The 16,839-nt window shown below is 40.8% G+C and overlaps 1 protein-coding gene across 1 annotated transcript in view; it reads left to right on the forward strand.

Moving 5' to 3' along the window:
* Positions 1 to 16,839, forward strand: part of LOC110381656 (signal transducer and activator of transcription 5B) — a 45,443-nt gene that overhangs the window by 1,521 nt on the left and 27,083 nt on the right. Inside the window, exons 2-15 of the mRNA XM_064043420.1 lie at positions 1,974 to 2,024; positions 2,377 to 2,434; positions 2,682 to 2,758; positions 3,140 to 3,289; positions 3,716 to 3,839; positions 4,942 to 5,062; positions 5,889 to 5,992; positions 6,514 to 6,620; positions 7,406 to 7,610; positions 8,916 to 8,998; positions 10,887 to 10,956; positions 11,928 to 12,082; positions 12,591 to 12,714; positions 15,631 to 15,759. Coding sequence (XP_063899490.1) covers positions 2,384 to 2,434; positions 2,682 to 2,758; positions 3,140 to 3,289; positions 3,716 to 3,839; positions 4,942 to 5,062; positions 5,889 to 5,992; positions 6,514 to 6,620; positions 7,406 to 7,610; positions 8,916 to 8,998; positions 10,887 to 10,956; positions 11,928 to 12,082; positions 12,591 to 12,714; positions 15,631 to 15,759 — 1,500 coding nt within the window. The 5' untranslated portion in view covers positions 1,974 to 2,024; positions 2,377 to 2,383. The remainder of the gene's footprint in view (positions 1 to 1,973; positions 2,025 to 2,376; positions 2,435 to 2,681; positions 2,759 to 3,139; positions 3,290 to 3,715; positions 3,840 to 4,941; positions 5,063 to 5,888; positions 5,993 to 6,513; positions 6,621 to 7,405; positions 7,611 to 8,915; positions 8,999 to 10,886; positions 10,957 to 11,927; positions 12,083 to 12,590; positions 12,715 to 15,630; positions 15,760 to 16,839) is intronic.

Genomic DNA, 16,839 nt, shown 5'->3' on the forward strand with positions numbered 1-16,839 from the left:
ATAACTCAGGAATGGCTGAACCGTTTAATCCTAAAATTAGAGGGGAGGTAGCTTAGACCCAGGAGAAGGACATACAATAGTTTTTGTCACCTCCCGGGTAAAATCGCAGAAGGGCAGAAGCTAGTTACAGATAGTATAGCTTCCTAACAGAGAAAGAATTGTTCGAACCGTTTTAGAATTTCTGGTGTTAATTTGATTCAGACTAACATACAATCAAATCTTTTTACTTTATATGTTAGTAGTTAGTATTTATATAGAAACAATACTACAAAGTGCAACTGCTTTTACACATAAATATCTTATCATTGTTGAATTAGATATAATCAATGAGTTTTTATATCAAATAAGATAACTTGACCCCACCCCAATTTGACCTACTCTGGCAACGGTTTCACCTATGTTACCTAACGGCCGTTCCCAATATTCAATTTACCTGTTGATTTGCTAAGTAGAGATAGAATTTTGACATCGGCCCTGTACAATTAATGTTATATTTCTATCTCTAGTAAGCAAAACAATAAATATCGATAGAATATTAAGAACAAAATAAGAACTACGGTGTGCACCTGGAGAAAATTTAGGCTATAGCCTACCTCGATAAATTGGCTATCTAACAGTGAATGATATTTTAAATTGGACTAGCAGTACCTGAGATTACTGTGTTAAAGCAGACAACCAAACTCTTCACACCTGTAACAATTGCCAAAGATGTTCAAAATCACAGCCGGGACCTACCAATTTAATGTGCCTTCCGAAACACAGTGGAACTGGACAAGATGGTCCGACAAGCGTTGCTTAACCTTATGATTGATCAACCTGTGCGGCTGTTACTTAGCAATTAGCTGGAGTTAGAATCTATATAGATAGCCAATAAAAACTATAATAATTATCAATCTTAGAGCATGTAACAAACTGGAACTGCCCTGATTAAAAGTGTCTTTAAAAACATGAGGGGTTTACATATACCCCAGCTGGGCCCACCTGAGCCAAGGCCCGTCGGGGCTGCGGACTTGTTCGCGCGAGTTACCGCGGCTCTGGAACATAAAAGCCCTACGAAGGAACATGATGGTTTTAGTCAATAAGAGTCTGACTCTCCCTCACGCTGCTAACCTACGGCAGGAAGGGTCATTTGATGATATCCCATAAAAATGGGGGTTTATAAATCTATGTAGATAAAATCCCCGAATTAAATAAATAGAAAAGACCCGGATTGAGCGAACGTGGTGGATTAACAGTCAATCCTTCTCTGTGTGAGAGGAGGTCGCAGCCCAGCAGTGGGTCGATAAAAAGGATGACGATATGTGGCTAGAACACGGCACTAGTTAGGTGCTATTAAATAGGTACATAAAGATAAAAATGTATAATTCAACGAGTATCTTGTTGCATTTAATTTGCATTCAATTGCACAGTTTGTACATTTATAAATCTTAGTTCCTATGCTTCAATGGATAGGAGAACTAATAAGAATTTTAAATTATTGTCCGGTACATAAATATATAGTTAGAAGTTGTAGTGGCCTATTGGGTAAAGAACTAACCTCTCAAGTATGACTGTGTTGGTTCAATTCCAGGTCAGGCAAGTACCAATGCAACTTTTCTAAGTATGTATGTACTTTCTAAGTATAGTCTTAGACACCAATGACTGTGTTTCGGATGGCATGTTAAACTGTAGGTCCCGGCTGTTATTGAACATCCTTGGCAGTCGTTACGGGTAGTCAGAAGCCAGAAAGTCTCGACAACCAATCTTGTCAAGGGTTGTACGGGTAACTGGGTTGAGGAGGTTAGATAGGCAGTCGCTCCTTGTAGCACACTGGTACTCAGCTGCATCCGGTTAGACTGGAAGCCGACCCCAACATAGTTGGGAAAAGGCTACTTCCGAGCTCTGTGAGACCATTATGTGTAAAATAGGTATTTTAGGTTGTGATCCCAAAAATAACCTTCTGATAGTATTTTTGTTTTTTTTTTTTGTTACAGATAACAAATTGAGACGAGCTATTGTTATCAACGAGCGAATTTATATAATTGGTGAGATATATTTTTGGAGTTTTTTAAACAACTAGCTGATTCCAGCGGTTTCACCCGCGTCCTAGGTTACTTTTGCCTGTACCTGGATAAAATGGAGCCTATGTTACTTGAGGATAGTCTAGTTTCCCAACAGTGAAGGGCTTTTGAATCCCTAACAGAAGTTTCGGTGTACAGATAACAAAAATAAAATTTCTGTAAAATTAGTAGGTATGGATATAGATAATTCTGCCAAGTTTCATCAAAATCCCTTCAGTTCTTTTTTGCGTGAAAGATTAACAAACATGCATATAATACATACGAACTTTCGCGTTTATAATTTTATTCTTATTACATTAAGGTTTTTTTGTTTCAGAGCCAAAATGTCTCTCTGGGCAAGAGCTCAGCAGTTACCCCCTGAAAGTCTTCAGAAGGTAAGGTTTTCAGCTTATTTGAGTTCTATATCTGTACCAACCAAAAGTACATATTTCACAATTTTTATGGTTCCTCACCCAAAGGGTAAAACGGGACCCAATTACTAAGACTTCGCTATCCGTCTGTCAGCAGGCTGACCGTGATAGTCAGACAGTTGAAATTTTCACAGAAGATTAATTATATTGTTACTGTGGCCAAGAATACTTCTTATAATAAATGATTGTGTATAATGGGAATTTTGTATAGGTCCGGACAATCTATGGGGATCATTTCCCCATAGAAGTGCGCCATTGCTTGGCGCCATGGATTGAGAGCAGAATTTGGTAAGCATATTTTATTTTCCTCGCGTTCCGTGAAAGGACTTCGCGCACCCGGATAAAAGTACCTGCCTATAAATATGTTATTCTGTGTAAGCTTCGTTAATGCCAAGTTTAATCAAAATATGTATGTTCAGCCGTCAAATAAAAGTCAGATAAAGAGGCTGTACCGTTTGTGATGAGTAGTAATTAAATATGTATAGAGGACTGTCTGTTTTCTTGTTGTGTTTGTATTTGTTGTAGCTACCCAACAGTGAGAATTTGTTACAAATCGGTTCAGTAGTTTTGGATTATTGATCTCTTCTAGATGGACAAACAAACAAAAATGTTTCTTCTTTTTTATTATTAATTGTATTACTTATATGATATCTTCCTTCCCCCCCTCAGGACTGCAGAGCCAGAAGAACAGCAGCGATTCTTCGTAGACGAGCTGGTGCAGGAGATCCAAGCTCATGCTGACCTGATGCTGTCTCCCGACATGTTTGTCACCAAGATGAAACTCCTGGATGCCGCTAAGAACTTCCATATGCAATACAGGTATGTTTTGAGGAGTTTGGAGTATGTTAGGTGTCGTTGAAAGTAGAAAAGTCGGGTTCTTATTTAGTTTCATATCTTTTTGAGGAACGAATATTTTTTTTATTAGACTTATTACAGGTTCTTATGAATTATCATTGATTGCACACTTACATGAAAAACATAAAGAATAGATACAGTCTATGTACAAAGGAAACGTAAATATCTAGGTGCATCATTGGCCTTTTTTAACCTCCGACGCAAAAGGAGGAGTTTTAAAACTTTCAGCTATAAGTCCCTGTTTTTTACCCCCTAGGTTTTTAGATGTTACATCGAAATCGGTTTCTACGGAGCCTACTTCGTAAAAAAAATACTTTCGCTTGGGAAAAGCCTAGCCTAACCTAATAGCTCTTGGTACATCTAAATAACGTGTCTATCTGTCTCTCACAGCCACGCACCCCACGAACTGTATGCCTACATGCGCCGCTCCCTAGCTCTGGAGATGGACGTCATTCAGAACGCCATGGGCACACCGTATGTAGCCCAGCCGCAAACCGAGAGAAAATATAGCGAGGTAAGAACTTATTTATATTCTGCACCAAGTTTTACTTGAGTTTCGTGGGAAGTACTGCCCGTACCGGGGTAAAATATAGCCTATGTTACTCGGGGATAGTGTAGCTTTCTAACAGTGAAAGAATTTTTCAAATCGGTTTAGTAGTTTCGGAGCCTTTGCCAAACAAAAATAATACTAGTTAGGAACTTTCACAGCCTTTTCCCAACTATGTTAGAGTCGGCTTCCAGTCTAACCGGATGCAGCTGAGCACCAGTGTGCCACAAGGAGCGACTGCCTATCTGACCCCCTCACCCCAGTTACCCGGGTAACCCAATACCCCTTGGCAGTTGGCTAGACTGGCGTCAGACTTACTGGCTTCTGACTACCCGTAACGACTGCCAAGGATGTTCAATGACAGCCGTGACCTACAGTTTAACGTGCCATCCGAAACACAGTCATTGGTGTCTAAGTTATACTTGAAAGTAAATCCTATCGCATATACTGTATGATATTCTATGGCGAATTGTAAAAAAAATAACCTAATCCATTCAGTGGTTTGGCCACAGGAGTCATTTTTCGTTTTCATAATTGGGTGGATGACTAGGTCAAAAATAAATTACGTTGTCATATTCATTTAGTGAAGCATCTAAAAATAATGTCACTTCCATTTATCGTTTTGATGGAATAATTGATTAAATTTTTATATTGATAATATAAGCTAAATAAGAATCCAGTTTGATGTGAAAAATCTGTGACGTCATAAGTTGCGCTTTCATACATATTGCAAAGAAAGTGACAGTTTTTGACAGTTAAATAAAAGTAATGAATTTGACTCGTTGGAAACTACCGTATTCACAGCTTCATGTGTAAAGCAGAGGTAAAGTTAGTAGTATCGAATGTTTTGATCAGTTGACAGCTGTCAGTTTTCAAGGGAGAATTACAGTTGTTTGTAATGACTGATTTCTATGGTGTTTTAATTTGGGAGCTTTTAGGGTACTAAATGAAATTGTTTCCTCTACATTATGTTAGTACAAGTATAGTTATCGGCACGAATCTTGAGCTCTGACCTACATCTGCGCAAGCGCAAGCAATGTCAAGATTAATATTAATATTTTTTTTCTAGCTCATCACGGGTTTACAAACGGTCAGACAGAAGGTGAATATGGTCGGTGAAGAGATCAGAAGCCTGCAAGCCAATATTGAGTCTTTCTCGCTGCAGTACCATGAGTGCTTGAAGAATAAAGGTAAGAACGCGGGTTCTGACATGGTCTGACTATGTTTTTAGCGGAGGATTTGAGTGTTATTACGAGTGTTTGGAGATGAAAGGTTAGAAGGCAGGTTCTGATATGGTCTGACAATCTCTTTCGTATTGTATTAGTACATAGCTATGAGCAATCTAAGTGTAATGGTTAAAAAAGAGGTTCTGACATGGTCTACCTATGTTTATTGTAGTGTATTCCTGTAGTATCGTAAGTGGTGAAGAATAAATGTAAGAACGCAGGTTCTGACTTGGTCTGACTATGTTTTTAGTTAGATTTGTATTTGTGTAGTATCTTCACTGCCTGCAGAAATGAAGTAAGTACGTAGATTCTGACATGGTCTGACAATCGGCCTGGAAGCCATTTAAAGAAGAATACCCTTAATCTTTCAGGGTTTTTATTATTTATAAACAGCATATAAACTAAATTAATTTTATTTTCTTTCTCCATTACAATATTTGAGGGTCATCATCCTCCAAGCCTTTTGCCCAACTATGTTGGGGTTGGCTTCCAGTCTAACCAAATGCAGCTGAGTACCAGTGTGCCACAAGGAGCGGCTGCCCTATCTGACCTCCTCAACCCAGTTACCCGGGCAACCCAATACCCCTTCGTAAGACTGGTGTCACTTACTGGCTTCTGATTACCCCCAGGATGTACTCGGAAAGTACATACAAACTTAGAAAAGTTGCATTGGTACTTGCCTAACCTGAAATCGAACACACTCATCCTCGAGAGGATGGTTCTTTACCCACTAGGCCACTCCGACTTTTTCACTAATTATCAGTTATCTACATATTATTTTATTTACCAGGCCACATGAACTACCTACAACAGTCTATGACGAATGAGCGCCGTGACTTGGTGGCCTGTCTCCGCGTGCAGATCGAAGAGACTGAGAGAAAACTTAATGCTTTGGTAAGTATTGTTTGATAATGTTAATAATAAAAAAATTAAAAAAAAATGAAACTGACTACATAAATGTAAATGAAACTGTATCCGAAGTCTGATAAATACTTTGCTAATCATCAAAATCGGTCGCATTAAAAATGTACAAAGTACGGATCTGAGAACTAAGAAAGAAAGAGAAACTAAGAACTTCCTGTTTGAAGTCGGTTAAAAAGCCAAGTGCGAGTTGGACTAAAAAAAAAGTAAGTAAGTTCAAACAGGCCTTTGCAGGCTCTTATCAAACGTCACGACTCGCGCAAAAAGCTATAAAAATTGTTCAAAATAAAAGATTTTTTGTAAAAAACCTACTTTTATTATAATAAGACTTCTTTCTTTTCACACATGATGTATTTCTGTTAACGCTTTATTAACATAACACGACTGCCAAGGATGTTCAATGACATATGTAAATGGACCGACAGTTTAACTACCTAGAAAGTACCCTTAAATAATATCCTTCTGAAAATGCTAACCACATCCACTTATTCTAGGTGGCTCAAATCAGCCAATCGCAGATGGAGCTGGTAGACCACATGAAGGAGAACATTGCTAACTTGCGTCAGCTGCAGAGCCAGGTCTTGGATGAAGAGCTTATCAAGTAAGTCTCCCCCCTCCCCCCCATACAACCTTATCCAAGCTAACGAATTATCACTTTCATTTATTTATTTTTGAACATAGATTTAACATTTTTAAATATTAAATATAAAAATAAAAAACATTTTAAAATATAAAAAATAGGTTGCCACCGAATAAAGAATTATTATTAGTATTATCTAATTAGAATTATTAGTCTATACGAATATTGTAAGCTTCCAAAAACACATAGGAAGTGGTGAAGGGTGGGCGTTTTGGGGGCTGTCTTTTGTTTTCGTTTTTGACGGTATAAAAGTGCTGATTTATCAGCCTTGAGTTGAAAGAGCAATAAAATGTTGTACCCTAAAGTTTCTCAAACTACTGATTTGGGCTCTCCCGCTGGTACACACAGATATAAGCTATGTTAAATCGGGGTAAAATATGCGTTACCTCTGTTACAAATAGTAGTTTCCAAGGGACTGCTTTAAGTAGTTTTTATAAAAGAATTACCTGGACAACCCAATGTCCATTGGAAAGACTAGAGTCAGACCTACTAGCTTCTGACTGAAGTCGTTACGGGTAACGACTTCCAAAGATGTTCAATTGACAGCCGGGACCTACAGTTTAACGTGCCATCCGAAACACAGTCATTGGTGTCTAAGATATACTTACGATAGTACATACAAACTTAGAAAAGTTGCATTGGTACTTGCCTGACCTGGAATCGAACTCACTCATACTCATACCACGATTTTTTCAGTTTCGTCAAAATTATGCAGAATATTTAAATATCATGGTATTTATTCCTAGATGGAAACGCGAACAACAACTAAGCGGCAACGGCGTCCCCATGCAATCCAACTTAAACACCATACAAGAATGGTGCGAACTGCTAGCCGACCTGATCTGGACGAGTCGGCAGCAAGTGAACAATGTCGCCCGCATCAATACTAAGACTATCGTCGAGTTGAGGCAGCCGCATCTCGCTGAGATGCTCGACGAGATGAGCAAGCAGGTGAGTTCGGACGAGTTTTCGTGGGCGAGTTGGTCCGGGCGAGTTTTCGGACGAGTGGACGAGTTGGTCCGGACGAGTTGGTCCGGACGAGTTTTCGGACGAGTGGACGAGTTAGTCCGGACGAGTGGACGAGTTAGTCCGGACGAGTTTTCGGGCGAGTTGGTCCGGACGAGTTTTCGTGGACGAGTTTGTGTGAGTGTGTGAGTTGGTATGTATGAGACATAGTGACTGTGTTAAACGCCATACAAGAATGGTGCGAACTGCTAGCCGACCTGATCTGGACGAGTCGTCAGCAAGTGAACAATGTCGCCCGCATCAATACTAAGACTATCGTCGAGTTGAGACAGCCGCATCTCGCTGAGATGCTCGACGAGATGAGCAAGCAGGTGAGTTCGGACGAGTGGACGAGTTTTCGGACGAGTGGACGAGTTGCCTCAGATGAATTGGGCCGGACGAGTAGACTAGTTTTCGGACGAGTGGCCGAGTTTGTGTGAGTGAGTGGCTTAGTTGGCATGTATGTGTGTGATACATAGTGACTGTTAAACACCATACAAGAATGGTGCGAACTGCTAGCCGACCTGATCTGGACGAGTCGCCAGCAAGTGAACAATGTCGCCCGCATCAATACTAAGACTATCGTTGAGTTGAGACAGCCGCATCTCGCTGAGATGCTCGACGAGATGAGCAAGCAGGTGAGTTCGGACGAGTTTTCGGACGAGTGGACGAGATTTCGGACGAGTGGACGAGTTTTTGGACGAGTTTGTGCGGACGAGTTTTTGCGGACGAGTTTTTGCGGACGTGTTTTCGTGGGCGAGTTTGTGTGAGTGAGTGAATGAGTTGGTTATTAGGTTCACGTCTTAATGTTGGCGATCAGTACCAAAAGGTGTGTCATCATCCTCCGAGCCTTCCCAACTATGTTGGGGTCGGTTTCCAGTCCGGATGTACCTGAGTACCAGCGCTTAACAAGGAGCGACTACCCTATCTGACCTTCTCAACCCAGTCACCCGGGCAACCCGAAGACTGATGGTTGATGCCCTTGGTTAGACTGATGTCAGACTTACTGGCTTCTGACTACACGTAACGACTGCCAAGGATTTTCAATGACAGCCGGGACCTACAGTTTCACGTGCCATCCGAAACACAGTCATTGGTGTCTAAGATATACTTAGAAAGTATATACAAACTTAGAAAAGTCGCATTAGTAGTTGCCTGACCTAGAATCGAACCTTTGGTTCTTTGCCCTCTAGGCCACCACAGCTATGGTGTACCAAATGGTATGTATTAAGTTATTTATTTTTGCTGCAGGTTACCGGATTGCTGTCGACTTTGGTTACTTCAACCTTCGTGATCGAGAAGCAACCGCCGCAGGTTATGAAGACCAACACACGGTAAGTTTACTGATACACTTGCTGGAAAAAATATTTTCATAATGCATAGTGTGTTGTTTACACTCTTGCAACACAAAATACATAGGTACAGAAGTCAATCTACATACAAAGCGCGTTCGAGTCACGCAGACAAAGGTGTCTATGTGTGCGTGTTCACAGACGCGCTGTCTCAAAACAACTCAAAACAGTGCGAGCGCGGCTGCCGCTTTCTTGAGATAAGCGCGTCACACAAAGGTAGATAAATGTGCACGCGTTGTGATACCTACCTAACTGTAATTTGACTGTAATATTTTTAATTTTAATAACAAAAGAAAAAGTAATAACGGAGCAACAAAATTCGTATTATAATTGAACAAGTTGACGGTTGTTTTATACAACAATAAACAGTGAATTGTCGTTTTTTTAGCCTGCCGTATTACCTATAGTATGTACCTACTTATTTTCTCATATTTCGATGGTTCTTTTAATAAACGCAGTAGGTAGGTACAGTTAGGTGGGTAGGTAAGCGCCCCGGCGGCGGCCTCTGGCCCAATGCCGTAATAAGTTTTGCTAGTGTCGACCCAGGCGAACCTGCCTACCTACCCTCAAAGATTATTGCTATTAGGAGTTGATGATTTTTGTGATCATGGCGAGACTATGTTGTAAGGTAGACGAAATAAAACTCGCACATCAAGTTTTCTGTAGGTAGAAGCAAGCTTAGATCAGGGACTGTACCAACCCATTACATACAAAAATATTTTTTTCAAAAGTAAAGAGTAGGGTAAGTATATATGTATGAATAACAAAATTATAAATTGCGGTTTCTGAAAAACGGTATCTCGTTCAAACGAATTTCCGTTGAAAGTGTTTATTAACCTCTTGTATGCCACATTAAATATTTTATTATTATTGGTTTATATTTCATTTTTCCTGTTTTATTCTCAACAATACATCAAATAATTAGATACGAGTACCACTACCACGTTAGTTTTATGCGCATAAAAAAGTTGACAACACTAGCGCGACCGCCGAGTTTAGGCATGAAAAGTGAAGTACATACATGAGATTGACTTCTGTACCTATGTATTTTGTGCTTGCAATTACACTCTGTGGTAAAAATATTGGGTCTGATTCATAAAATGGTATTTTTGCGAAATTGAGAATTCTCAATACCATCTGTAAACTTTCATTACAGACAGTCATTTTCGCTTGTATAATATGAGAAGGGATTAATAACAAAACTGAATGTTGAAATTGTTTTCTATTTATTTATATCAGGTTCATTTAATGTGCCATTTCTTGTATAACCTGTTATCTGTTTCTGTACCTAATAAATAAAATAAAATAAAAATGTATCAAAATAACGTTTTACATGATTATTTTTCAGATCGTTCTTTGCCATAACATTTTCATGTCACTAACTTTGATTTTTTACTCTTATAATTAGACCTTTTTCACCTTAAATTCCTTAAACAACTTTTTTACTCTTTTCTTGACGTTTCAGAAAAGCAGCAGGAAATGCCTCCTCTCACAATAGGGTAGTGTCCAGGGTCGAAATAATGAAATAATATTTAGTCCGCTTTTTAGATAATCAAAAAATATTGGATACGTATTTTTTCTTTTTTTAATTAAACATAAAATGACAAAGATAATACACTTCAAAAATTAGGAGTGGGGCCCTTTTACGTCACAGTGTCCTGAAAATAGTAGCAACTTGTGACGTCACACTCAACTTTAACACGCTATATCTTAACAAGTTCTGATCCAATTTAAAAAAGAAAAAATACGTATCGCTTAATTTTGGACAATCTACAAGACGGACTTATTATTATTTTTTAGGAAACTAGCCTATTATTTAACGTTTTGAACCCTATTTGATACAAAAATATTAAAAAATAAATTGTTGCAGCTTCACGGCTACAGTCCGTTTGCTGGTTGGGGGTCAGCTGAACGTTTACATGACGCCGCCTCGAGTCAGCGTGAGTATGAACACTCTTTATTTGCCTAGCCATTTCCTAAGTATCGTTGGGGTCCGCTTCTAGTGTAACTGGATGGAGATGAGTACCAGTGTGTTATAGAGCGACTGCCGATTGAGCTCCTCAACCCAGTTGCCCGGGAAACTCGATGTAAGGGATATAGCCTTTCTGGTTCCTGACCACTAATGATAGCTAAGAAGCTAGAGAAGTTTCATCATCATCATCATCTCTCGAGCCTTTTTCCCAACTATGTTGGGGTCGGCTTCCAGTCTAACTGGATGGAGATGAGTACCTGTGTGTTACAGAGTGATTACCTATCTGATCTCCTCAACCCAGTTGCCCGGGAAACCCGATGCAAGGGGAAAATCTTTCTGATTTCTGACTACCCGTAACGATAGCCTATGTTCATCATCATCATCTGCCTATCCTTTTCCCAACTATGTTATAGTCGGCTTCCAGTCTAACCGGATGCAGCTCAGTATCAGTGAACTTTACATTGGTTGACTTAATGCCTCAGGCATTCTTTGCTATCAACTTTAAGATGATGTAGATTGGATGAGTACCTGCCTATCTGACCTCCTCAACCCAGTTACCCGGGCAACCCAATATCCCTATGTTAGACTAGTTGTCAGACTTACTGGCTTCTGACTACCTGTAACGACTGTCAAAGACGTTCAAATGCCAGTCGGGACCTACAGCTTAGCGTGCCTTCCGAAACACAGACATTGGTGTCCAAGATATACTTAGAAGGTACATACAAACATAGAATAGTTGCATTGGTACTTGCCTGACATGGAATCGCACCCATAATCTCATAATTGAGAGGTTGGTGTGTATATCTTCCGAAACACGGAGAAACTCGTCATGATAAGATTGTTACTTTAACGAGTTAAGCCAATCCCAACTTATGTAGTTAACTTAATATTTTGATGTTAAATACATGTTTATATTGTAACTTAATGTTTTTTTCTCAGGTCGTAATAATCTCCGAACAACAAGCCCAGCTTCTCCTAAAAAGTGAGACCCAAGCCGGCAAGGGCAAGCAGCCTGTCGAATGTGGTGATATTCTCAACAACACCGGCACTATGGAGTACCAGCCGACCAGCCGCCAGCTCAGCGTGAGCTTCCGGTGAGTTTTGATGATGTGGTGATTTTTTGATGAAGTGGTGATTAGTGAATTTTTTGTGGGGCAGTAATTTTGGGGTTGGGGTGGTTGATTTTGGTGGGTTGGGGTGTAATTTGATGAGTTTGATGAAGTGGTGATTAGATTAATTTTGGTTTTGAGGGTGTGGGATGTGATTTTAGGGTTTGGGAATTTTTCTTAAGTGTGTTGGATGTGTTTTGATGAAGTGGTGATTAGTAGAATTTTGATGTACAGCAATTGGGAATGTTTTGTAAGCATTACTTAGTTGTATATGTTGAGTTGATGAAGTGGTGATTTCGGGGGCCAGTGAAATTAAGCTTTTTTAAGGTCAACAGCACACAACATCAGTTAAAATGTACTTTTGATGACGTAGCGATTGTGGTTATTATTAAAATGTCTAACAAAGTCAGTACTATGCATAATTGCCATATATTTTTGTGTTTTATATCGATTTTGACAATCCGGTGATTAACACATAACATCTTTTTACCAGTAACATGCAACTGCGCAAAATCAAGCGTGCCGAAAAGAAAGGCACTGAAAGCGTGATGGATGAGAAGCTCACTCTGCTCTTCCAGTCTCAATTCAACGTCGGCGGAGGAGAATTGGTGTTCCAAGTAAGTGGTGATTAACATATGTACTTAAAAAAAAAATCAGGACACCTTTTCACACACGGTCGGTTAGCCCCATGCTAGGTTATTAAATAACTTGTGTTATGGGTGTTGCGGATGCGAGATGCCGAAAATAGATCTCAGTGGCGTCCACTTGGAGAGGCCTATGTCCAGCAGTGGACTGCGATAGGCTGATGATGTGATGTGATGTGATGGATGTTCACACAACTGATGAACCACATTTAGCTACATATATGTACATATTTATAAATACGTATAACACCCAGACCACGGCCAGCAAGCATGCTCATCACACAAATGTCGACCGCACCAGGAATCGAACCTGGGACCTCAGGTTCGACAGTCTGGTGTGGTGACCATTGCGCCATCGAGGTCGTCAATATTCTATCTATTCTTTCCCTTATAGGAATCCATAGGATCCATCCATATAATATATCCATAGGAATTTTTGGCATAATATGTATGGGGCTTATGTGAAAATTGTATCTTTAGTGTTATCTTTATTGAAGAAACTACCTACATCTCGCAGCCGGAAAGACAGTCAGAACTACTATAGTATTATTGTATTAAGTAAGGATGTAAAAATAACCATTGAAGGCATTTAAATGAAAAAGTACAGCGGTATTTTAGAGGTACAGCCTGAGAAAGGACCTACCTACATACTTTTTATATGAGGGTGAGTTTATTTTGTTAGGTAAGCTATATTACTGCCAAGTTTCTTCAAAATCCATCCAGTTTTAGCGTGAAAGCAGCAAACATTAAAACACTTGGTAGGATAGATATTGGATTTATATACCACTAGCCTCCGCTCGCGGATTCACTCACATCTCAAGGAATAAACTTCCCGCATCCTCATAAAAAGTAGCCTATCCAAAAATCCAAGGTGTCATCTTCCTGCATACAAAATCTCAAAATTCGTCTAGCTGTATAGTAACAAACATATTTTCAAACTTTCGCCTTTGTAATATTTATTACTAGCTGTTTTTCCCACGGCTTTATCCGCGTCCCGCGAAAACTACTGCCCCTACCCGGATAAAATATAGCCTGTGTTACTCGGTAACAGTCAAACACAGCGAAATAATTTTTCAACTCGCTTCCGTTGTTTCGGAGCTCTTATGTACAAAACAAAACATGTTTTCCTCCATATTAGTAGTGTAGATATAGATTTATATTACCCCCATAATCACCAGGTATGGACCCTCTCGCTACCCGTGGTGGTGATAGTCCACGGCAACCAGGAGCCCCACGGCTGGGCCACGGTCACCTGGGATAACGCCTTCAGCCCCCCGGGACGAGTGCCCTTCGCGTTTATACATATAGCATACTAGCTTCTGTTGGCAGTTGCATTCGATTTATAAGTTAAGGTCAAAGTCAGGGTCAAGGACGAAGCCAAGGTCACAGTCGAAGTCTAGGTCGAAGTCAAGGTCAAGGTCGAACTCAAGGTCGAAGTCGAAGTCAAGGTCGAAATCAAGATCAAAGTTGAAGTCAAGGTCGAAGTCGAAGTCAAGTTTTGTATAGGCCAATTACATAGATTAATTTACAAATATGATCGCCAGGTATGGACCCTCTCGCTACCCGTGGTGGTGATAGTCCACGGCAACCAGGAGCCCCACGGCTGGGCCACGGTCACCTGGGATAACGCCTTCAGCCCCCCGGGACGAGTGCCCTTCGCATTTATATAGCATTCTAGCTTCTGTCGGCAGTTGCATTCGATTTATAGGTCAAAGTCAACTCTTGTCTAGTCAAGGTCAAGGTCAAATTAGAAGTCAAGGTCAAAATTGAAGTCAAGGTCAAATCAAAGTCTAGTTCGAAGTTAACACTAGTAAATTCAAGGTCAAAGTCAAAGTCGAAGTCAAGGTCAAAGTCCGGTAGATTTATGTACAAATATCATCGCCAGGTATGGACCCTCTCGCTGCCCGTGGTGGTGATAGTCCACGGCAACCAGGAGCCCCACGGCTGGGCTACAGTCACCTGGGATAACGCCTTCAGCCCCCCGGGACGAGTGCCCTTCGCATTTATATAGCATACTAGCTTCTGTCGGCAGTTTTACTCGATTTATAAGTCAAAGTCTAGATCAAAATCAACTTTAGTCAAGTCAAGGTCAAGATCGAATTCAAGGTCAAAGTAGTATTCAAGATTGAAGTCAAGGTCAAGATCGAAGTCAAGGTCAAAGTCGACTCAAGGTCAAGGTCGAAGTCAAGGTCAAAGTCAGATTAATGTACAAATATCATCGCCAGGTATGGACCCTCTCGCTACCCGTGGTGGTGATAGTCCACGGCAACCAGGAGCCCCACGGCTGGGCCACAGTCACCTGGGATAACGCCTTCAGCCCCCCGGGACGAGTGCCCTTCGCGTTTATGTAGCGTACTAGCTTCTGACGGCAGTTGCGTTCGATTTATAGGTCAAAGTGATTTCAAGGTCAAGGTCAAAGTTAGTCAAGGTCAAGGTCGAATTCAAAGTCAAGTTAGAGTCAAGGTCGGAGTCTAGGTCAAGGTCAAAGTCAAGTTTTATACAGACCAAATACATAGATTAATTTACAAACATCGTCACCAGGTATGGACCCTCTCGCTGCCCGTGGTGGTGATGGTCCACGGCAACCAGGAGCCCCACGGCTGGGCTACAGTCACCTGGGATAACGCCTTCAGCCCCCCGGGACGAGTGCCTTTCGCGTTTATATAGCCTACTAGCTTCTGTCGGCAGTTGCATTCGATTTATAAGTCTAGGCCAAAGTCAGGTTCATGATGAAAGTCAAGGTCAAAGCTCAGCACGGTCAAATTCAAGGTCAAGGTCAAAGTCAACTTTAACCAGGTCAAGGTCAAATTCAAGGTCAAGGCCAAAGTCGAAGTCAAGGTCAAAGTTAAGTCAAAGTCAGATAGATTTATGTACAAATATGATCACCAGGTGTGGACCCTCTCGCTGCCCGTGGTGGTGATAGTCCACGGCAACCAGGAGCCCCACGGCTGGGCTACAGTCACCTGGGATAACGCCTTCAGCCCCCCGGGACGAGTGCCCTTCGCTGTGCCTGATAAGGTAAGTGGGTAGCCCGTAGAATATGCTGTGTTTGTTTTATGTTGCACTGAGTTAAAACGTTAGTGTTTTGGGTGACTTCGAAAAATGGGGGTTTTCAATTTGGCACGTGTGTTTATGTGTATGTGCGTGACAGCCATAAAGTAAATAACCACTAGAGAGCGCACTCGCCAATTTCTTCTAAGAACACGACTCACCACTGCGGGCGGGGGGACGCGGCATAATCCGCGGCTACTATTGGTCAGTTCACGGTCGCTACTAAAAGATCGTACTGATCGTAGCCTTATAGTACGCGCAAAATCACTAACTTTTGGCGAGCGTCGGGGCACTGTATGCGCAGTCAAGTGGTTTTATAGTCTTTGGTGACAGCCCTTTCACAGTCCTTTCACACGACAGTCCAGATAATGATACATATATTTCTATAGCAGTGTTCACACGGATTCCTGCGTGCCTTTTTTTTGCGGGAAAGTTTAGTGGTGGCAGCCCCAATAGACTATTAGCAAATCGCCTCAATGGTCAAAAAACAGGATTAACACGGCAGTCCAGTTTTGCGGCCGGCCTTTTACTAGGGATCCTGCAAAACTGAACTACGTGTGAAGACAGTGCCCGTTTTTGCAGGAGCCAGTGAAAAGCCGGTCCTGCAAAACTGGACTGCCGTGGGAAAGGGTTGTGATTGTTTTGCATGGTATTTGTCAAGGCGAAGGTTTTAGGTTTAGTGTATAGTACGTAAGAGAGTACATAAGGGGAGTAGAATAATAGAGTAGATAAGGGGAGTGCATAAGAATAGTATATCAGAGGAGTACATAAGAGAGTACATAAGATGAGTATATCGAGTGTGTCGTTCATAATCACATTAAATGAAATGCATAAATATACTATTTAATATATGTCGATTAACACAAAGAAAAAAGAAAAATACGTAATAATAAAAAAATGAATTTTTCAAACAAAGTAAATAGAATAAAAATGTGCGAAAATTAGAACACCATATAAAAGTCAGTCATTACAAACAACTGAAATTCTCCCTTGAAAATTGACAGCTGTCAACTGGTCAAAACATTTGATGCTCCTAACTCTATCTCT

The sequence above is a fragment of the Helicoverpa armigera genome, chromosome 31 (genome assembly GCF_030705265.1).
Source record: "Helicoverpa armigera isolate CAAS_96S chromosome 31, ASM3070526v1, whole genome shotgun sequence".
NCBI classification, from domain to species: domain Eukaryota; kingdom Metazoa; phylum Arthropoda; class Insecta; order Lepidoptera; family Noctuidae; genus Helicoverpa; species Helicoverpa armigera.